Source organism: Bactrocera dorsalis, chromosome 3 (assembly GCF_023373825.1).
Source record: "Bactrocera dorsalis isolate Fly_Bdor chromosome 3, ASM2337382v1, whole genome shotgun sequence".
NCBI lineage: Eukaryota > Metazoa > Arthropoda > Insecta > Diptera > Tephritidae > Bactrocera > Bactrocera dorsalis.
In genome coordinates, this window is record NC_064305.1 from 79,933,498 (window position 1) to 79,956,415 (window position 22,918).

The following is a 22,918-nucleotide window of genomic DNA, read 5'->3' on the forward strand; positions in this document are numbered from 1 at the left end:
AAAAAATTAATTAATTAACAAAAATTAATTTATTAAAAAAATAGATTAGTAAAAAAATAAATTAATAAAAAAAATAATTAATTAAAAAAAATAAATAAATAAAAAAAAAAATAAATAAAAAAAAATAATTTAAAAAAAATAATAATTAAAAAAAATAATAATAATTAAAAATTAATTTAAAAAAATAATTAATTAAAAATTAATTAAAAAAGTAATTAATTAAAAATTAATTAAAAAATAATAATTAATTAAAAAATAATAAAATAAATCAATTAAAAAAATTAATAAAAAAATAATTAAAAAAAACTAATTAATAAAAAAAATTAATGAATAAAAAAAATTAATTAATTTAAAAAAATATTAAAAATAAAATAATATACATACATACATACATATGTATCTCCCAGGTTGTAGACGCGCCCACCACTCATTTTTGACCCCGGCATATTCGTTGGGTCTATATTCGGTTCTACAATATCATGGCTGAACAATTCTTTGTCCAACTCAATATAATCCGCAATAGTTCCGCTTGAAGGGATAAATATGTGCGGCGACTTCTACCTGAGTAGGCGTTCATAAAACGGGATTTCCCCAAAAAATGCGACTTGATGAATCACGTGCCAACTTAATAGTTTGATTTATGGAAGGAAATTCGTATGAAATTTTACTTATATTGCCATTTCAAGTATACGAATTATGGAAGTTCATCTTTATAATTTCCCTGCCCTCCCCAATCTCCCCCCACCATATAAAACACGCATTTTGTTCGTTTTTAGTATAATCGATTTTTTTGTTTAATTTATTTGTTTTGTTGTTTTTTTTTCAAATTTTCTGGTATTTTAATTTTTTTCGCTGAGTTTATATATGATTTTATTATAATTTCAAAGTCACGTATATTTTATATAATAAAATCAAATAAATGTTTTTAAAGTTTGGAAGTGTATAAAATTGGTTAATAACTGTCTTGAATGAAAATTAGTGAAATATATAAAAAGTGATGCTTGCTTATGTTTTTTTTTTTTGTTTTAGTTTACTGTATTTTTATAAGAATGCAAGTATTAGAATTGAGACTAAAGTAGATAAAGAAATATTGCTCAGTTACACATACATATTTGTTAAATAATTAAATGAAATAATTCAAGTGGTAGCAAAATTAGGAAATTGAAAAAGAAATAAAGAAACCATTTATTCAGTTAAAAATAAAAAATAAAGAAAAGAATTATTGTTAAAAAAAAGACTAAATATTTTGAAAATAAAAAAGAAAACAGCAGCCATATGCAATTTGAAGCTGCGTTAAATAAAAAAAAATGCTTTGCAAATTGCTTGCTACTCTTAACTTTGTTACCCACCAACACTTTACTACAAAAACGAAAATTAAATGGACGCGTTGTGATATTTTTTACGAAAATAATAATAACATTTTTTAAAATAATAAAGCGTTCTCACGCCACTCTTGAATTGCAATAGACGATTTCGCTAGGCGATTAGTAATTATTGCAACGAACTCATACTTCTTTTCATTTCTTTTTTTGCTGTGCAAAATTTTGCTTTCTTCAGCATTGTTGTAGTACAACCTGTTATACAATGTATTTAGCGGTTTCGTATATAAATTGAGCAAGTTCTCCTTTTATTATTATTATTATTTATTTGCTTGTGTTCATATATAAGTATTATAATGCTCGTGTATGTGTATATGTAATGCATTCATTATATATTTGTTTATTTATATACTTTGCTTGTTAGCGATATTTTTTTCGTTTGGTTTTTTATAATTATTTTACATTTTTTTTTGTTCATTTTCGAGATTTTTATTTTCGTTTCAAAATTAACATTAATATTTCTCTCCTTATTTCTTGCTTGGCTTGAGTTACACTTTAACGGTATACCCGCAACTCAAGCGCTTGACCTCAACACAACATCAAGCTGCTTTCGTAGACTCTACAATGTTTACTATACGTGCAACAAACGCACGTTTACAAAAAAAAAAAAAAATACATATGCTTCTTCTTACTTTGAAAGGCATTTCATTAGCATAAATTCATGAAAATACCTCAATTATTACTTTGGAACAAAAATTGCCGCAGCTCCAACGAAAAATTCACGTTCTACGAACTTTTTACGCGCGAAATAAAATAAAAAAATAATAATAAAATTTCTTTATCGTTTTAATTAATTTTATATAAAAAAATTCTTTGTAAAGGCCTCTTAGCAAAAATATCAAAATAATTAACTCGCGTTTTCCTATGCATTTTACATTTAGAATTTCAATTTCTGCCCAAAAATTGGCACTTATTATATTTTTCGGGTTCGGGTTGCCCGTTTTTCTCTCACTCAGTTCGCTATGCAGCATAAATATGAGCTATACTCAATTTAGAAAAAAAAATATTACAATATTTATAGTATTTATGTATGTATGTATATCACACAAATGTTGATTTGCTCTCTGCGCACTTCAAATTCGGCACGAGGTGCCAGTTTTACAACGCTCTTCTAGCACCACACCGCCGTTCGGCTCCAAACAACGGTAAGTATAGTCGAAAGCTGACGCTCGTTAGTACGCCGAACGCTTTAGGCTGTAAAAATCAGTTATGTTTCATATCTCACTCTGGTTTGCTGTTAAGTCTTGTACGCATGCGCAGCTCGAAACTGTTCTGCAAATATGCGTGTTACTGCGTCGTCTCAACGCTGTCTTCAGTTGCTGCATTTTCTTGCTCATTTAATGCAGCCGAGTCGTTGAGGCCGTTCGGCAGTAGCGCTGCCGGAGCGCCACTACCATTAGCGCCCTTCAACAATTGCAGCACTTCGTTGGCCACATTCTTTTCCTGATAGAATAGACGACAGATGACCGGCTCCACGGTCGTTTTAAGCAACTCAACCTGGAATGTTTCGGAGAAACGCGAATCGATGAACTGCGCAAATGCGGCGCTGGCATCCAAATTGCTCGCTAAATTAACATCCAACGCACAGTGTTTGCTGTAGGCCGCCTCATCGAGCATGCCGTCGGGCAGCACACGAAACTGATCGGTGATGGCGTTGTTGCCGAAGTCCAGGTAATGCACCTCACATTTGCCCTCCTCCAGTACTTGCACAATTTCCGCGCGGTAGAATGCCAAATCGTCGGGGAATTGGGCGGCACATCTGGCGCCCACTTGCAAATCGGTGAATGCTTGGAAATCAGTTTCAGCGTCTAAGAGCACATCGGTGATTCTCTCCACGGCGGGCACATCTTCGGCCAATTGTATGTAGAATGAAGCCGGCGAGTTGATATGTATGATGGTGCAATTGTGCAGCGTGGGCACGGGTGATAGGGCAGCGGCCGCCTTCTCGGCGTCACCCTTGGACACAGCGTCAGCTAACTCCTCAGCCAAATCCTTGTAATTCGCCTGCAATTTAACAATGTGTACGCGCTCATTTGTGTCCAGCGCAACTTCGTCCGACTCGATGGTGTAGATCTCACCAAAGTGCGCTTCCAGCAGCGCCGCAAAGCATTCGTTTAGCAGCGTTTCAGGCGCCTCAGGCACCACATTTAGTTTGCACTTCCACGCCAGCGTCGGTATGGCACGCAAATCAGCGGGCAATTCCTTTATAACGGTGACATTTATGACATTGCCATAGTCGAGCAGGTATACCTCATAGCCTTCATCGCCAGGCAGCACTTTTTGCACACGACCGCGATAGTAGCAGTCATCCTCAAGCGAGTAAGCGCTGCAAACGCTATCGACTTCAACGCTCTGCAGCGCGGGCAGCTGCTCGGCATCGGATTTGGTGAGCGCCTTCGACACCAGCTCCAACTGCAGTGAATTACCCTTCGGTTGTATGTAGAAATGTGTTGGTGAAATCGCATGCGATATAACGCAGGTGTTCTCCGCGATTGGTGGTGTTGCCAGCACGGCGGACGCGTTTGCGCTAATCGCGGCGATCAGCGAGTGCAGCCTTTCGCCGAGATCCTCACCGCCGCTGGTAGCATACAGCCTGACCGGCACAGGTGTTGTGGCCTCCTTGCTTTCGATAAACTCAATTTTCACCAGACCTTCACACTCCTCAATCAGCTGGCCGAATGCTTCGTTAGCCGCTTGCGTTTTATGCTCGCCAATCTCTTCGGCAGCACCCACCAGTTGACAGTGTCGTGAGAATTCCGGTAGCGCCTGTAAATCGTGCGGCAATACGCGCACATCATCGGTGATGGCTTCGTTGCCGAAATCAATGAAGATCACACGGTACTGCGGCTTGGCGTCCGAATCAACGATGATTTCTAGTATGCGCGCGCGATAGAGCGCATTATCTTCGCAATAGACCGCAGCGCAGAGTTGACCGATCTTCGCATCGGTTAGCGCATCCATGCCGAGCGCGTTCAAGCTGCTGGTCATATCGTCCAGACGTATGGTGTCCTTACTAAATTGCACAAAGAAGTCGAGCGGCGAGTTGGCATGCGAAATAACGGCATCGTACACTTTGCCACTCTCGAACACCGACGATTGTATGGTCGTGCTGAAGCTCATATTTAGATCGGCTTCGACGGGCTTGTGTTCGCACAGCGGTTCGAGATCATCGTTGATGTTGTGTCCGTCAATGAGCAGATGCACCAGCGCATGATCGCCAGCTGGCTCACATAGTTCGACTGTGAAGATTGTTTCACCTTGCGCCGCTATTTCACCGAATTTCTCCTCGGCTGCATCGGACCAGGCCACACAATGCTCGGGCACATGTAGTGCGCACTTTTTCGACAAAGGCGGCAACTTGGCAATCTCTTCAGAAATCTCACGACATTCGGGACTGATGGATGTGTTGCCGTAATCGATGAATAGCACTTCGTAACCACGGTTCGGTATGTGTTTGAGTAGTTTAGCGCGATACCACATTTCGTCATCGGGGAAGAGCGCCGCCACAATTTTAGCATATTCGAATTTTTCTAATTTCTTCAGTTTCTCGTTTTCGGCCAAATAGATCTCAATCAATTCCAAAGCTTTCGAGTCTTTTTCATATTGTATATAGAAGTCGGTTATGCTGTTTACATGTGATATATAGCAATTCTCGCCGGAATCGACCAATACTAGGTGCTTGGCAAAACCATCCTCCACCAGTTTGTCGGCAATGTTTGCGCCATCGATGTAAAGATTGATAAAGCTGCGTTTGTACTTATCACCACGTGTGATGTACTCGAAATTCACCGATTTGCCGTGCGAATCGCTGAAGATGGCATTGGCTGCGTCGACCCAATCGGCTGTGCCGTTCGGCTTGATCGGCAGTGAGCAGGGCATACAGAACGGTTCGATGTCGTTGCAGCTGCTCATCTCGCGCACGTGCGTCGTGTCCGACACGCAATCCGTGTTGCCATAATCGATGAACTGCAGTACCATAAGCTCGGCATCGAGGATCTTGGCGCGATACCATTGCTTGTTAACCGAGTAGTATGAGATGCAGTGCACACCATTCGCCACCACCATTAGTGTGGGCAGAGAGCTGGCGACAATTTGCAAATCCTCTTGCAGCTGACGCAATTCATCCATTTTATCGTAGGGATGCACATAGAATTGGCCGGGATTGTCGCAGTGACCAAGTATGGCATGTTCCATATCAGCGCAGGGATCGATGGATTCAGTTTCGGACTCTGCCACCGATTGCGGCTCAGACGCGGTGGTTGACGGAGGTGGTGATGTTGGTGTTGCTGCCGGTATTGGTGTTTGTGTAAGTGCTGGTTGGGCTGCTGCCGCCTCGACTTTAGTTTCTTGCGGTTGTGGTGGTGTTTGCGGTGGCGTCTCAGCCATTATAACTGGCGCAGTCATTTCAACTGTTTTCTCTTTCTCTGCTCTTTTAATCACTTCAGGCACACTGTTGTTCACTGTAGTCTCCTTTTTCACAGTTTTCTCCGCTTGCTTCTTCTTCTTTGGTGAGCTGGAGTTCTTGCTCTTACCTGTCATTTTCTTTTCCGTGTCATCTTCCTCTTCGAGCGTCAGATCCACCATTTCAATGTATTCAAACATATTTGTTTTGTCCTTCTCCAGCTGCTTACGCATGAAATCCACATCACGTGACTTTATTAGCTGCGTTTGCAGCAACGCATCCACAATATTTTCACCGCCAGCCAAAGTGAGTTCGGCAATCAAATGGTTGTGTTGCACCTCCAACGCACGCACATGCACCACGGGTTCGTCCACCAATGCCAGCTGCTTTAGTTTCTCCAGTGCAGCCGCGTCTAGGTCGGCCGACACATTTGCTGCTTTCTTCGATTTCGAATTCCGATGTTGCGCATCTGCTGCCAATGTGCGCACCGGTAAATTCAACTCAATTGCGAAAGAGTTGCGATTGAGGTAGAATCTTTCCTCCAGAGTTTTTAAACTTTTTTCGCTTAATTTTTCCGTGTTTCCATAGTCGATATAGTGTACCTCGATGACATCTTTGGTCAATTGTGGTGTGATGCGCGCGCGATACCAATTGCCATCACTGCCGTGCGCGGCGCAAATTTGGTCCGGCTCAAAAGTGCCCAAGGGTGTACCTAAAATGAGATAATTGAGGTATAAATTGAGATTCTTAATAACAAAACACAATAAAAAAAAAGTAGTTTTCGGTAGCATCGAAGCTTCCTTGCCTGCGTTTCACTACATTCAGGTGACCATATTGGCGCGGTTAAGGACCGGCCGGCCAATTGCCTTTTACTTTGCCAATAATGTTTTTTTTTGGTCTTTTACCCATGTGCTGTCGGCTAGCGACTTGAGGATTTCGTTGCGGCTTTACAATATTAGGTCAAGTCTGTACTCCTTCGTCCTTTGAGAATTCTTGGGATTTAGTGGGGAAAAGTGTTAGATTCCGTGCAGAGAGGAAGCGAAAAAGGTTGGTGAGATAGCCGTTTTCTTTTGGCCAGGGCTTCCGATAAACGAATTTCTTGCAAAGAATTGGACGCGTGCAAGATTTCAGGTCGATATCTCCAAATCTGGGAGACTTGTTGCCATATATACAGACATACGGACACGATTAAATCGTTAAATCGACTATACTATAGGGTCTCGGAGGTTTCCTTCTGGGTTTTACAAACTTCGTGGCAAATTTAATGTACCCTGCGCTACTAACCGTTATGCTCATAGTATTCAAACATCTCATTCAGCAGCTCTATCATTTTCGCCTCCATAGCGATCGTATGCACAAACACACGATATGCGCTCGCCACATGCACAACACGCGCCTCGAAACGCTCCAACACCACCGGCTGTTGGCAAATAAACGTCGTCACATCTTCCTTTAACAGCGGCACAAGTGGGCGTAGTAGAATGCTGTAATGGAATACCGTATTAAAGGAAAATCTCATAAGAAAATTACAAAAAAACATAAAATAAAAACAAAAAAAAAATAAAATAAAAATAAATAAAAAAAAAATAAAAAAAAATAAATAAATAAATAAAAAAAATAACAAAAATAAATAAAAAAAAAGAATAAAATAAAAAAAAATTAAAATAAATAAATAAAAATAAATAAAAAAAAAATTAAAATAAAATAAAAAAAAATAAAAGAAAAAAAAAAATGAAATAAAAAAAAAATAAAATAAAAAAATATTAAAAAATTGGCATACACTTTGTTGTCATTGACATCCTTTATGTTGACCACACATGTTTTGCCCTCGTAAAATTGTTTGAATTTCACCGCTACATCTGGATTGGATTTGACATAGCGCAGATCGTCGTAGGAACTCAACAGTTGTACATGCTCAGGCAAGCCCTCCACCTGCAGCTTGAAGTTCAACATATCCTTTACGTATGTAATCTTTACACGTATTTGTTGGCCTGCCAGCAGGCTGAGGCGCAGCTCTACAAATCGAAAAAAATATTTTTTAGTACATACTATGTGAAAAACATGTTTGTACTGCTTACCTGGCGCCACCTCGGTAATTATGCCCTCCGACTTGAGTGTCTCTTTCAGTGACACGCCATTCAGTTTGACATTGACATAGTACATCTCCTGCTCACGCTCAATATACTCGCAATTTAGGGTTGCGCCCGCCGGCAAGTATTTCTCCATGCGATCGATTATGTAAAGGTGATCAAAGTTGGACACAATGCCACTGAAGCTACACAGGTGCGCCATGACAGGCAACGTGGCGAAACGTTTTTCCACTTGCCAGATATCCTCGGAGGTGACCGTGTACTGATTGCCAATATCGACGAATTGCACTTTGTATTTGCGCAACATCTGATTGCAGGCGAGTATGCGCGCGCGATAGAGCAGATTCTCTTTGCGATAGCGTGCGATAACATAGGAGCCGACTTTTAGTTGTAGCTGCTGCAGTGATTTCGTCTTATAGAATAACTGTATTTCACGCATGAAATGCTCGAATTCCGGCAGACGCGATTTGAGGTGAGTGTAGAATTGATGTGGTGAAATCCACCAACAAATGATGACATCCTCGCGCGTTGGCGTATCCAAATGTTGTACGGGGAATGCTTGATTCAGCGGCACATACTCATCGGGCAACTGTGTGGACGTCGCTTGTACTTGTTCGCTTAGCTCGCTACCAGCATTGCTGCTCACCTCGGAGTGTGTATCATTGGCGCGTGGTGTGTTGGCATTATTGGTGGCGGACTTGTTACGCTGCTGTGAATAACCTTGCGGCGCATTCTGTGGGCGCTGCTGGCGTGGTGGCGTTACGGGCTCCTTCTTCTGACGCCTAAAGGTGAAAGAGTAAGAAAGCGGTTAATACATTTTACAGTTACCATAATTAAAAAAATTTATATATTTTACCGATTTTCGTTTTGGAAGCGTGGCGGTATTTGATTGGCACCGCTACGCTGCTTCTGATTTTGGCTGCTAACATTGCTGGCGCCACTGCCGACACTGCGTCTATCGGCGCCACCGCTGCTGCTATTGCTGACATTCAAGTTCGCTTGTATTGTTGGCGTATGTGGCGCATTGCGGCCTTGCCGTTGTTGTTGTTGCTGCTGCTGACGTTTGCCGTGTTTCAACTCGCTGGAGCTGGAGCGCGAATCGCGATTGTCCATCGAGCTGGCCGAGCTCTGCTTGTCCCACTCCACCGAGAGCGTACCCTGTACACTGCTCGCCGGTGCACTGCCTGCGGCGCTGCCAGACTTGCTACCGGTAGTGCGTGAGTTCGTTTTACGCGCTTGCTGCTGCTGCAATTGCTGTTGTCGTTGCGGTGTTTGCTGTAGCTGCTCTTCGCTTTGCAATGTGGTGGAGTTGAGTATCTGTGCTGCTTTCTTGCTCGAATGCAGTGATGCCACATCGTTAGAGGAAGCAATCGATGGTGTCTTATTGCCATTCTCGTGTCCGGCGCTCTGTCTATGCTGATGACCGTTGTGCGAGTGTATATTGAATTCCTCCTTCTCCAATGTTAAGTACTGTTCGAAAGGCATGGATAATTTGTAAAGCTTCTTCATGACATTCAAGTCTTTGGTGCAAAGGTTCACCAAGTGCACACCGTCCGGTTGTATGCGGAAGACTTTGACGGTGAACGAGCGTCGTTGGCGATTCGACTCTTCGGCGAGCATTTCAAATTGATTGGTGGCCAAGTCTTTGCTAAGTTCGTTATTTTCGAAACCCTTTAGGCAGCATTGAATGGCTTGACGCGGCAGTTTTAAATGCTTCTCGGCGATGTTACTCAATAGATTCTTGGTGACTTTTTGCTCGTAGCCGAAATCGACGTGGCGCACAATAATGGCGGTCGAGTCGGCACGCATCACTTCAGCACGATACCATTCGTTATCATATTTCACAATACATGGCGCGCCGAGCGCCAAGTGATTGGGCACAACCTGATTTTTATTGTAATACAAGAACATATCGTCCATGAGCTTCTCGAATTTCGAGATGTTATCCACTTTTTGCACGTAGAAATGCTTGGGTGAGTCGATATATCGGATCTCTACAATATCGTTGTTGTTTAAATTCTCCGATTTCGGATATACTAGACGGCACTTTTGTATATCCTTCAGCACATCGAGCACGTTGCTTTTCTGCTGCGTTTAAGAAAAAAAATAAATGAAGAATTATCATAACGCTGAAATTTCACACACGCTTACCTGTAAGTACAGCTCGCAATATTGCACCAATGGCGGTCCTTCTAATGGCATAACTTTCAACTGACAATTCTTATACATCATTAGATCTTTGAAGGCCTTCTTCAAGCTCTCATCGATAGGCTCCAAGTCTTTATGGCCTGAGAGTGTGAAACGTATGGCGAACGCTTTTGCCTCTAGGAACTCATCAGGTATTTCATATAAATCACTGTATTTGACCAACTCTGCATTGCCATAATCAATATAAACCACTTTGCATGCTGTCGTTTGTACGCCGGTGATCAGCGCGCGATAGAATTGTCCGTCTTCGGAGTAGCGCGCAATGCAAGCTGTGCCCAAGACGGGTTTGTCAGCGTATGGCTTCAGTTGCACACGCTCAATGCGATTCATCATTTCGGTTAGTTCGTCCTGTGCCAGCGCCAACTGCACCGAAAACAAACAGGGTCCATTCTCCACGAAGCTAACGTAAACATCATATGTTTTACCAACAGTTAAATTGTTGGTCTTGAAAGTGGCAGTGGTAACGCGACGCGGTGAAGTGTTCACTACTTGTTTGCTGCTATTGGCGTTGCTAGCAAAATCTTGTTTATGCTGCGCTTGCTGTGGACGCTGATAGCGCGTATTGTAAGCATTTGAATATGGAAGACCAGACATGGCGTTGGCAACTGTTGGTTGAAATCCGTTGTAAGCAGTTTGCTGCTGATAGGCTGGTGCAGCATAAGGCACATAAAGCGAACGTAAATTACCAATGGTGTGTGGCATGCGTGGCTGTATAGGACGCTGCAAGTTCTGAGCGATCATAAAGGAGGGAGATTAAAATTACATTACAAAATCATAAGCAAATTCTATATTTACCATTAACATTTGTGGTTGCATGGCTAAATGCGCTTGCGCTTGTTGTTGTTGCTGTTCTAACTGATATTGTTGCAAACGCGCAGCTAGTGAACGTCCAACAGCTGGGTATACACCGCTAACGGGTGCTACATTGTTGTTATGATTAATGGCATAATAGTTGTTGTTGTTGGCATTGCCGCCGACAGCAGGGTACATCGGAAGGGTTTGCTTGTGTTGTTGTTGTTGCTTCTGTGACGTTGCTAAATGATGATTTTGTGGCTGTTGAGCTGGTAGCGTTTGTGTTTGCTGTTGTTGCTGTTGCTGCTTTTGATTTTGTTGCTTGATAAATTTAGCAAAATTATCACGTAGCAATTCGCTTGCGATAGGTGCACCGATTTTTTTTTGATGTATTAAAAACTCAGCAAAATTGAATTCCTTCCATTTCATTGTAATAAATTTATATTGCTTAAACTGAAAAAATAAAGAAAAATAAAATAAATCGAAATCGCAGCAAAAGCTTCACTTACTTCATGTTCAATGGATATGTCCAATGTTTGACGCAAAATTATGCGTGAAATCTCCTCCAGCTCTTCTGGTTTGAAATCTTTGCAAATGCCCAATAGGATGTATGGCGCGCATATTGTGGGCATAGAGGACAAAGCTTCCGGCTGTTTGGGGAAGAGGAGCTACGAATAGAAGAAAAGTTAGTGAACAGTTATTATTTTTGTTTATTTATCACACTACTCATTTAACTAACCGAAATTTAATACACTCTTATAACTACATTGGGGATGACACCACTCAGTAACTACCCAACCACACATTACTTTATTTATGACAGCGCATGAAGAATGCGTTAACGTTATGTACAAATAAAGATGTGCATGCATATTTTATTTTGCGCTTCGCTGACGCATACACTTACCTCATAACTGGCCACCAGCGCCTTTCCGCCGTAGTCGACGAATTCCACTTCCACTTTGACCAGCGGTTTTTGTCCCTGCGTCGCATTCTGTTGCCCGCTATTAGTTATAACGTCCAGTATGCGTACGCGCAAAAATTCAAAATCGGCCGGTGCTATACCTTTAGTGCTCTTATAAAGGCATAAAGTGCCAAGGCGTAGCGGTACTTGTTGTCGTTGCACCGGCCAAGTCGGATCGATGGCTAGGCATGTGCGTAACATTTCCTGGATTCTATTGCGCAATACAGCCATTGCGTCCGGATTCATTTGGCCGTATATGCGCAAGTACGGACCAAACGCATCGACGTGTGTGATCTGTAGTCTCTTGGTGGTATCTGTGCCCGTAGTTGAGGCGGCTGACCGCGCAGACGCCGCTGAGGAAACAGTACTCATTGTGTTTTATTTTTGTATAGCAGTTGTTGCTTCAGTGCTCAAAGCTTTATATAGTAAGCTGTTTTCTCTCTTATGCGTTGTGTTATATTAGTTTTTAATTGTTTCGTTTCGTTTAAGATTCTGTTTTGTGTCGTTATATATATAATGTTTTTATAAAATAGTCACAAAGTCCTTTCGCATTTGTATAAATGCGAAAACTTTTTTAGAAATAATTTTTTCACTTTTAATAATTGAAAAAATAATTCACTCGTTATTTAAGGCGCCTGATACGGCTTCTGTAATTGAAGAGAGACAATTAGTTTACACTAACAAAATGAAAAATTAAATAAAATGTAATTAAAGAAGTGAATCGTAGAGACAATATGAAATGTAACACTTGCTAATTTTGGCCTTCACGCCTCATTGAAAGCGAGAATTCTTTTTATTTTTGCGTTCTTGTAGTGGGTGTAAATATATTAGCACAATATGCACAATAAAGGATTTTAAAATCAAAGAAATTTTATGCACAACAAAATATCAAAGAAAATTTATGCAAATGCTCTTTTCGCCGAAATGGCATAGAAACCAGCGTTGCCGATAAAATTATACCGTTATTTGCTACGAATTCACTGGCATTTGCAGAAACTGTTAAACGGCCTCGAGCCAACAATGCCGTTTCTTCGCAAGAGGGTTAGGGGAAACGGTTCGAACAGTGCAAAAAACAACAATGGAGAAATTTCGCAAAGAAACCAATAAAGACGAAACAAAAACAAATACTTGTGAATTGCCGAAATAAACGAAGACACGTTGAAGAATTTGCAAAATTTTGACAGGGTTGTCGACACTACGAATAAATTTTTCTGCAAACATATCATGTACATAACACTTTTAAACAATTTAGTAAAACAATATTAAATGTATTAAAATATCGACTAAGATGCAAAAGTGTAGTTAATATACATACATACATCTACATACAAAAGGTCTAATTAGAAACTAAACGCTTTTATTGGAATTAAATGAATATACAAGTAATGCGTATTAAAATGAATAAATACACCATTTTTGTCTTCGAAGATTCACTTTAATCACTTTGTAAATACTTACTTATTCACAATGCAATACATATGTAAATACTTATTACGCCCTCCTGCTGCTTCTTCTCAGTCGTTTTCGCTATCTTGGCAGTCTTGTCTTCTTCGGTCTACTTTTTTGCGTTTCAATTATCTTTTCTTTTTTCCTTATTGCTTTTCTGCTCCAAAGTAGTCATCACCAGATGGATTATCCCCCAGTATTAAAATGAAAATTCTTTGTTTTTTTGTACGTATATAATTTTCTGCACTTCAATTTCAAGCGAAGTATGCAAGTTTCACCTTTCACGTCGTATTACAAATATATAAACTAAAAAAAGTTGCTAATTTTGCTGCCTATGGCTTTTCTTCAGTCTTATAAATTTTCTCTTTCGTACGGGCACGTTATGGCAATATTGATGATGACGATTATGTGGACACAGACGGGCGCTTTCTTTACACAGCACAGCAGCGCACGTTGGCGCAGGAAAGCGCTGGTTTTGCCGTAGAATTTGCACCTACCTCACTGTAGCGTATTTTAATAATATTTTTTGATATTTTTAATATCGTTGCACTTTTCGAAAACCTTTTGCAAGAAACACAAATGGAAAAAACAAAATAAATATTCACCACCCGACTCACACACACGTCCTGCTGCGAATCTCAAATTGGACTGGAGATTTTTAGTCGAAAATCTATGTTGCAACCGATCATTTCTCATTCCGGAGTAATCGATTTTATGATTTCCTTTGGTATTTGTATAAAACACCACCGCTGCTCAAATTATGCTACTAATATTGTCATATGTTATTATTGTCTGTTGTATACTAGGTAATGAGAATATGAAATAGGAATAATTGTTTAAATATGTTAATTAAACATCGTAAAATATCTTGAATAATCGATTGTTGCGTATCTCGCTGATAAAAGTTGCACATGACAAGTAGACAGGGTTGCAAACCGCGAATAGTTCACCGTTTTATTGTGAATTAAAATATGGAACTTATTGAAAAAAAATGAAAAAAATGTATTGCGCTTTTAAATGATTTGATAGCCTAAAACAATAAATTATTAATAAAAAGAAAAAAATACAAGAGAAAATGGGTTAAAGGATAGTTAAGTTAAGTTATAAATATAATTTTGCACTAATTTTTTGAGAGCGCTTGCGTTTTTTAACTTGAATAATTTCAAATCTGCTTTTTGGACGAAAACTCCAATTATTGTTTTACGCTTTTAATTATATTAAACGAGCTTATTTATATTAATAATTTTGTGGTGTGTATTCTTCTTCTTCTTTTCTTTTCTAACAGCTGATGTTGTTAAGCAGACAATCATAAATTCTCTTTTGTGAAATTTCTTCATGGTTCTTTGTTTTGCTTTTCATATTCCGCTTTAGCTTTGATATTCGTCAATATTTACAAATATTTGGAGGAAAAGCGCGTGCAGAATTCCATGGTCATGCGTGAAATAAGGCGCGAATTTTACCTGTATACATACTTACGCATATGCACAATAAGGAAGAACGAGCAAAAAGCAAGCGGACCAGTTAGGGCAATTTTAAAAGTATTAAAATTTTCTTCTAATGAGATTAACTATGGGAACTTGTATTCCAAAAATATATGAAGCGAATTGCAAAGACATTATTCGAAATTTGCTTTATGTCTACAAAGAAAAAAAAAAGATATCGGTGGCTCCTCTGCTATAGCCTTCATAGTACTGCCTCCAGGTTATTCCTAGACATAAAATCTGTTACTATGCCGCAGTAGATGCGAATTACTTGAAGCCAAGAGGTGATAGACGTAGAATTGTTATAACAAGTTCTATCTTCTTCTTCTTTATTGGCGTAGACACCGCTTACGCGATTATGGCCGAGCTAACAACAGCACACCGGTCGTTTCTTCTCTTCGCTACGTGGCGCCAATTGGCTATTCCAAGCGAAACCAGGTCCTTCTCCACTTGGGCATTCCAACGGAGTGGAGGCCTTCCTCTTCCTCTGCTTCCCGCGGTGGGTACTGCGTCGAATACTTTCTCTTACATATGACTCAAGCAGCTCACGACTTCCGGTCTTTGACCAAGTATCCTCTGGGTAGCCTAAGAACATCCGTTTGAAGCCGAGCTAAAGTGGGAAGGCGGAATAATCCCTACTTAGGGTTGTGGTCGAATCACGACCTTCCTAAGGAAACTAATTAAATATTAATATTGCCGGTTACCAAGCAGACGCATAGGACTCTCCACTTTAAAAATAAAAAAATTATAATAATAAACGATTTTTTTTATTAATATTTTCTTTATTGTTTTCATTTTTAATCCATATATGCATGTATGTGTTGGTATAGGTGTACAATATTGAAGTCGTTTCTAATTGATCATTCGTAATTGTGGCGTTGGTATACATAATTAACTATATTCGATATATTCAAGTACATATACTTAATTGTTGCTCAAATATGTACATTATATGTACTTATGTATGTACAATGCGTGTCCTGTTTATGTGCAACATGCAAATAAATGTACATTTGCTTCGTTATCAGCTGCTGTATACAGTTATAACTTTTAATATATTTAATTAAAAACTTTTTTATTACAATATTCACTTTATTTAATAGCGTTAATATGGTTACACATTAAATAAATGGGTGTTTACAGCGAGCGCACAAACAATAGCAATAATAAGAATATAAATTGTCGCGCACATAATGCTTTTAACATTTTAGTTGTATGCAAGTATTTATTAGCAGCTATTATACAACATACATATATTTCATAAAATATTTAACTAATTTCACAAAATTTTATTAAAACATTTTTTTTTTATTTACTTCAAGGCTTGTTTTTAATTATTTTCACACGTAGCTAGCGAAAACATTCGTTTTAATTTTTATATTTATATTTTTACGCTGTCTTGCCTCAATCATTAACCTAGAATAAGAAATAAAATACAATTATATATACAGAAGTTACGTAGAAGATAGTAGTTAAGTCAGCGGAAGAGCAGAAAGTGTAGAAAATAGATTTAGAGATTTGTTGGTGTTATACTACGCACATATTTACAAAATGATATATAAAAGCTACATACTTATACACAACAACAAAGGGAAAAAACATTTAATGCGTTTTAACAACTAAATTTTAGTTTCTTAAGTATATGTATGTATGTGTGTGTAAGAACACAATAGCAAGGCAAAGCTTACAAGTCTAAATTCACAAAAGTGTGTGGTAAATATATTTTTAGTAATTATCTAATATATGTTTTATGCTCTTAAGCGAATTTGCGTATCACCAAGATGTTTTTTTTTGTTTTCCATATATGTATTTATGTTTGTATATTTAAAACAGTTTGAAATTTTAAATTTGTGAATTAAATATATTTTTTTAGCTTTTTTAATTTCGATAAATCAATTTTTTAAATTAAATTTAAATTTATTTTGAAAATGTTTAATGTGATTTTATAAGAAAATATATTAAATTTTAGTGCGTTCAAATTAGATAGAAAATGTAAGTGAAGTTACATAAATTTACAACAAGCTGTTCGTTTGAATTTTTTCAAAACATGTTTAAAAAATAACATACTGGAAGTTCTCATCATTCTATTATGTGAAAATACCCGAGTTCAAAGGTCGAATATTTTTTTTTGCGATTTTAATATATTATGCACGTTAGATCGTGTTCATCTTTTTTATGTTACGGTCTAGTTCGCATTTATTTTGAAATAATTATTATTATTTATATAATTTTTTGTTTTATATTTCTTAATTTTAAATATTTATTTATAAGTTATAAACATTTAAAATTATTATATTTTTTTAATAACTATTATATTTTTTTTATTATATTTATCGATTTTAAATTTTAATTTATTTTGCTATGTATTGTTTAATATTCTATATAATTTTTATTTGCTTATAGTTATTAATAATATTTTTTATTACTTTTTATTTTAGTTTATTGTAAATTTAGACTATTTATAAATTTTTTTACGAATTATTTTGTAATTATAAATTTATTCAATTTATTACAATTTTTTACGAATTAGTTTTATTATTTTAGTTTTTTACTATAATATTTAATTAGCATTTCTTTTTATTTTCTATTACTTTACGCGCACAAAAAACAAAAACGATTATACCTACTAAATATATAGTCTTATAGACTCAGCAATCGGTTACAAGAACATAGTTTATATAGACTACAGCACTTAAGTGTTAAAAAAAAAACGAATTCAATATCAAATTCATACTAATGCTCTAGCTTAAATACCTATATACAATTACATCTTCAAGTATAATTAGAAATTTCGACTCACAAATCTCGCTACTTTTTAATATTATGTTTAGCTACTATACTAATAACTTCTAAAATCGTATAAATATGCTAAGCTCTTAACTTTATGTACATACACATATGCGTGTATGCGTCTCCTGCTGCTTTCGAGGCAAATACAAAACAAAATTTTAATTTTCGATTGCAAAGCTGCCATCAAAGTTGCAAAATAAAATATTACAATACAACATAGTTTACATTTAACAAAGAGAGCTTAAAAGTAATAGTAAGAAAAACTAAAAACAAAACAATAAAAGCACAATTAGTGCCTACACTGAAGCAACGTGCTTGAAAACATTGAAATACAAAATTGAAGCAGAGCAAAACACTAAAAAAAAAAAATAATTAACAAAAAAGTGAAAAAAGTTCAGCAGTAAAAAATAAAACATAAATTATTCATAATAAAGGCAAAAATACAATTTACATACGAGTACAAAAGTACAGAGCAGCCATAGAGTGAACGGAGCAGCTAAGGCGGACATTTAAAACAACAAAGTAAAAGCGCAGCTTAATAACACTTAAGTGAATATTCGCTTTAAGCGCAAACTATGCAAATATGCGAGCACGTATTGTTTACATATATGTATGTATATGGATGCATGTGTGAGTGTGCGTTTATTCGTAATTAATATCTAACCAAAGTCCAGCAGCCCGTAGACTCGTCGCGCCGATAGTAGCGTGGCCGATTGTCCCGAAACACGGTGATTGCGGGGAATTGATTATCCTGTATGAATTTTATTGTTGCGCGTATCTGTAGAAAAATAAACTGTTAATATTTAACTTTTGAAGGGTTTGTGATTGCACCTACCTGCATTGTGAAGTGAGGCGGCTCAACGTCCGGACTCGTCGATAGGTGTTGCAAGAGGAATTCATCTGTCTGTGATAGCCACAAATCAGCGCCGCGCAATGGATCATAATTGAAGGGGCCGATACGCAACATGCCCAAGGAGGAGTCATAAATGTCCAAGACCTATAAGGGAGGAGTAAAATGTGAAATTATATAGAATATAGAACAAATATAACCCAAATAAGATAGTTAAATTTTTAAAATTTTTAAGGCTAAAAAATATTTTTACTTTATTCATTTGAAATACAATATATTATATTTACCGATTGTGCACCCATGAAGTTGCGAGCATCACGCAATTGTCTGTCCGGTCCTCGATCTAGAAAAGTTGCTGGGAATATTTCACCGGTTTTTATGTTAACACCAACGCCGTATATAATCGGATAGTTGATATCGCCACGCAGTATGGTGTTTAGCTCACCGACGCAGGCTTGAGTCAAGTCGATTTCGAGATGATGCTTATGGAATGATTCTACGGTGAAGAGAGAAATAATAAAATATAATTTAATGTGAGAAATATATTCATTGGTTGTTTAAAGATATGTATATATGTTTGCATATCATTTGTCATATAAAAATATTGATATAATTTCTTAATTTTATTTTCAAGTATATTATATCTAAAAACGTTTAACTTCTACCTACAGACATCAGTTAAATTAAAAACTAGAAATATTATAAAATTGAAAAACACCGCTGTTGTCTTCCGTATTCCATTAATCCAAAGAGAACTTTATGTTGTAAGTTTCGACGACAAAACTTCCCGTGAATATGTCCCAAATGTCCTCTAGGCAACCCTTGTTGACGAGTAGCTTGAGTTATTCTCCTGAAACCGAGGTAATGCTTTTCCACCTGCAACTCGGCTAGCAGGTCAAACTTATATCTGCCAAGTTTTTGCCTTAATATATTTAATTATACCCCATATATACCCCATAAGTAAAAAGGTCTCGTGAAAATTTTCCACAAAAATTTCATTAAAAATTTCTGATCGAAGATGTACTGTAAAATGCCATCGGCCCTAACCTCAATTTCACTGAACAGGGTTTAGGTAAATCCAAAGTTGCGATAAAAAATTTATCGACCAGTCCGGGTCAAATTTGATCAGGTGATATTTTCTGGTTTGCAAAGAGTTTGCCTAAGGCTAAGTATTTGTTTTATATATTTTCTCGATAACTAAAAAGTTGATACAGTATTTTTGTTTGTCTAACTAATCTCAATTCGTTCTTTGAAGACATACCCACTTCATTCTGTTAAATTTATACTCTAAAATGTGTGTCCGTCTAAGCTTATAAAGGTTCACTTCTTAGTTGAAATAATCTAAGACATTTTTTATATAAGTATGTATGTAAATAGATAATACTACACATGCTTTCACTATAAGAAACTCCGTCCACTTACGCATTATGCTGTAGAAGACCTCCTCGCCATAACCTTGTGGATCTCGGTAGCCACCAATTAATTGCAACTCAATACGTCCCTCTGGATAACCTAAGGCCAACTCTTGGACGCGTGCAACCATTGTGCAGACAGCCTCGTCTATGCCGTTGCCATCGAAGTGCGCTAAAGCCACAGCGCCTGAACCTATGCAACAAAAAGGTACAAAATGTTAAAGGATTAATGATGATGGCGCAAACATAAGAAATACTTTTGTTACAAACACAAATGCTACTCATATAATAAGTAAAATTGCAAGAAAAGTAGTGGCTGATAAAGGAAACGAAACTGCGCAGCTTTCATCTTGAGTAAAATGAAGCCAATTTGAACAAAAGCATAAAATTCATAAAACTTGTATGTATGTTTGTGGGTGTGCGTATGTACCTGAATGTCTGACCACAACAATAATGCAGGTTGTGGCATCGTCGGCGCCGATAATGTTGATGTTCTTGTCGTGCGGCGCTGCAGCGGCCATTTCACGTTGGCCCACGTAGAGCAGACCCACTGGGCCCACCGACTTTCTTGGTATGGAGAGCAGTTGCTGGGCATAATCTCTGTAAACGGGATGCTGTAGGAAGAGACTGTTTGTGTCCATTGGACAATCGTCCTGTAAGACACCGTTCAATACCAACACCATTTTGTCGTGTGTTGCTCGCTGATTTTTGCTTTTTTTTCTGTTATTAGATCCTTAAACAAGGAGTTCTGTTTAGTGCGTTTTGTTGTTGTTGTTCTTTTGTTGAGTATAGATAGTTTCGTATTTTTGACGTTTCTAAGTGTGAGTAGTTAGTGAGAGAGCGCTTTGCTGGTTTCTGCTGTTGCTGTTGTTGTCGCTAATGACGTTTTAAACCATAGTAATTCTGTAAATAAAGGAAAATATGAATATTTTTATGAGAATATTTATTGCTAATAACTTTTTATAAGGCCTAAACTCATAAAGGTAGGTAGGTAAATCGGAGCCAGCCAGGGGCTCAATAAGCGCAAGATATACATTTGATGCACTGTCGTGGGAGCTTATAGCCTTTATGTTCCGTTTCGAAATATCACCAACCTTGAGACCTAGCATTCAATATTGGATAATATTCGACCGAATAGACCACGTCCAGCACGCAGTGAAGAAAATATAGCAGCCGTAGCTGAGAGTGTAGCAGAAAGAGTTGATTCGGCGCCGTTCGCAGCAACTTGGACTGACATATGGAAAAACTTGGCACATTTTACGTCGAGGTCTTAAACTAAAAGCGTCCAAATTAAGCTTGTGCAAGAACTGAAGCCGCTCGACTTTCCTAAGCGACATCGCTTCGCTTCATGGGCTCTTGAAAAGTTCCGAGAATATCCGACGTTTTCGAGCCAAATTTTGTTCAGCGATGAGGCCCATTTCTAGCCCAATGGGTATATAAACAATCAAAATTGCCGCATATGGGACAAAGAATTATCTGAAGAGATTCAATACCTGCTTTTCAATCAGAAAAAAGAACGGCTTGGTGTGATTTGTAGCCCGGTGGAATGAAGCTCGTGATCTCGGGGGCATTTAGTTTCAATCGATTTATTGAAATAACAATTCGATGGGCAGATAATTTCACATTTTAGGACGGTTGATTGGCCACCAACATCGTATCAATCATACCGATACACTTTTTTCTTTGACGTCAATTGAAAGATAAATTAATAAACTAAAGAAAGTAGTTTGATTTTTTGGTTTCAGATGATCCAGTGATGCTGTAGGCTGGTCACCGCACAAAAACTTCTTTTCGAGGTGCCTGCAGAGATCGACGATAAATCCGTTATTCCTCACTATCTTTCGATAAAACTTTTTTAAGTATCCTTCAAATGTTGTACTTTCATATAATAATAAGTAAAATAAACCTACAGTAATAATTTTTTCTAAAAAAAATTCATGAAAAAGGTATTTTTTCGACGAAACAAACCTTATAAAAAAAAGTCGTGGAGGACAATATGAAAGATGTTATTTTCAGAACTTAATTGCTTCGATTGTACTTCAAATTAAATAGAAATGCTTTTGAATTGCATTAAGAATACAACTCACTCTTAGGGGAAACCCTGTACAAAATCAACAATAATTTAAAACAGCAAATAATTTTATTTTAATAAATATAACTTTATGCGCTGTCACTGCTAAACTCAAGACAACACATTCATAAATACATAAACCGAGAACCGAAAACTAATATTTGATTTCTGCTTTTATGTACATACATACATACATACGTATACATGCAATAAAGTAGTTTTCAATTTGCATCCTCCAACGGACACAATGGACACCAGCGGTGCAAATATTGTTACACACAAGGCATCGGGCAACAACGAAGTGCTACCGCGAATGAGCGCAGCCTACAGTGGTCTAATATGGTATCTTGGCCCAGTCCAAGGCAAAAGATGTGCTGACGAAGAAGTTGAGGTACGACCAAAAATATACACGACTCAAGGTGTTTATGTTTGTTGGTGTTGGTGTAATAAATTTCTTTTCATACTAATATTCAAACAAACAAAAATACCCCGTGGGAAAATCAAAAGCAAGTAAAATGTTTAATTTTTTTTTCTGAAATAATTTAAGGTTGGTCTTTAGAGATTTTTAGTAGTATAATCAGCTTTCGAAAAAATGGCTTTCTCAATTTCTTTTTGGCTTCAAATAAATCCATGGCAATACATTGAACACGAACACGGCCTATTTTGAATGCCCTCTGGGTTATATAAAAATTAAATGCATGTCAAATACAAATCAGCTGATCTCAACTAAAGCTACAATTTATCAATCAGCTGATGATGTATAGAAATTTTCTGCAGGGTACGCAGTTCTCCATTTGCATATAAAAATACTTAAATTCAACTTTTATTACTGTGTTAAGTGCTTATGTAGGTGTGTGTGGAAAATTTGTGGCTCGTTGATTCACATGTTTGATAATAATTCCTGGTGCTGCCCATTGTTGCCGCTCTGCGTAGCTGCTGCAGCTTCTAGTTCCTTATGCCCAGCTGCAGTACTTGCAGTTGGTTTTGCAACTGGCTTATTTTGGCGCTCGTATCGTAAATATGTTATGTCTTC

At 37.6% G+C, this 22,918-nt stretch overlaps 2 protein-coding genes across 5 annotated transcripts in view; both read right to left on the minus strand.

Annotated features, from left to right (window-relative positions):
- Window positions 1-1,005: 1,005 nt before the first annotated feature.
- Window positions 1,006-13,933, minus strand: LOC105229969 (maternal protein tudor). 2 transcript variants are annotated; one of them, XM_011210506.4, is made up of 10 exons: window positions 13,294-13,933; window positions 11,779-12,482; window positions 11,381-11,539; window positions 10,875-11,324; window positions 10,023-10,808; window positions 8,728-9,956; window positions 7,860-8,653; window positions 7,562-7,796; window positions 7,066-7,265; window positions 1,006-6,493 (listed from the first exon to the last, which is right to left on the minus strand). In XM_011210506.4, exons 2-10 carry the CDS (start codon window positions 12,205-12,207, stop codon window positions 2,667-2,669), a joined length of 8,109 nt encoding a protein of 2,702 aa, XP_011208808.2. In that variant the 5' UTR covers window positions 12,208-12,482; window positions 13,294-13,933; the 3' UTR covers window positions 1,006-2,666. The 2 variants fall into 2 exon arrangements, with proteins under 2 accessions (XP_011208808.2, XP_011208807.2); XM_011210505.4 differs by having other exon boundaries at window positions 8,728-9,959.
- Window positions 13,934-15,833: 1,900 nt separating this feature from the next.
- Window positions 15,834-22,918, minus strand: part of LOC105229971 (protein N-terminal asparagine amidohydrolase) — an 82,495-nt gene continuing 75,410 nt past the window's right edge. Inside the window, exons 3-8 of one of the 3 annotated variants that reach the window (XR_007422103.1) lie at window positions 20,245-20,717; window positions 19,825-20,007; window positions 18,690-18,898; window positions 18,388-18,549; window positions 18,008-18,330; window positions 15,834-16,178 (exon numbers count right to left, since the gene is read on the minus strand). Coding sequence is in view for 2 of the 3 variants with exons in the window: in XM_011210508.4 (XP_011208810.1) it covers window positions 16,167-16,178; window positions 18,217-18,330; window positions 18,388-18,549; window positions 18,690-18,898; window positions 19,825-20,007; window positions 20,245-20,497 (933 nt within the window). In the remaining variant the exon portion in view is untranslated. Of the gene's footprint in view, window positions 18,331-18,387; window positions 18,550-18,689; window positions 18,899-19,824; window positions 20,008-20,244; window positions 20,718-22,918 lie in introns of all 3 variants that reach the window. The other 2 variants (XM_011210508.4, XM_049451011.1) reach the window with 2 other exon arrangements.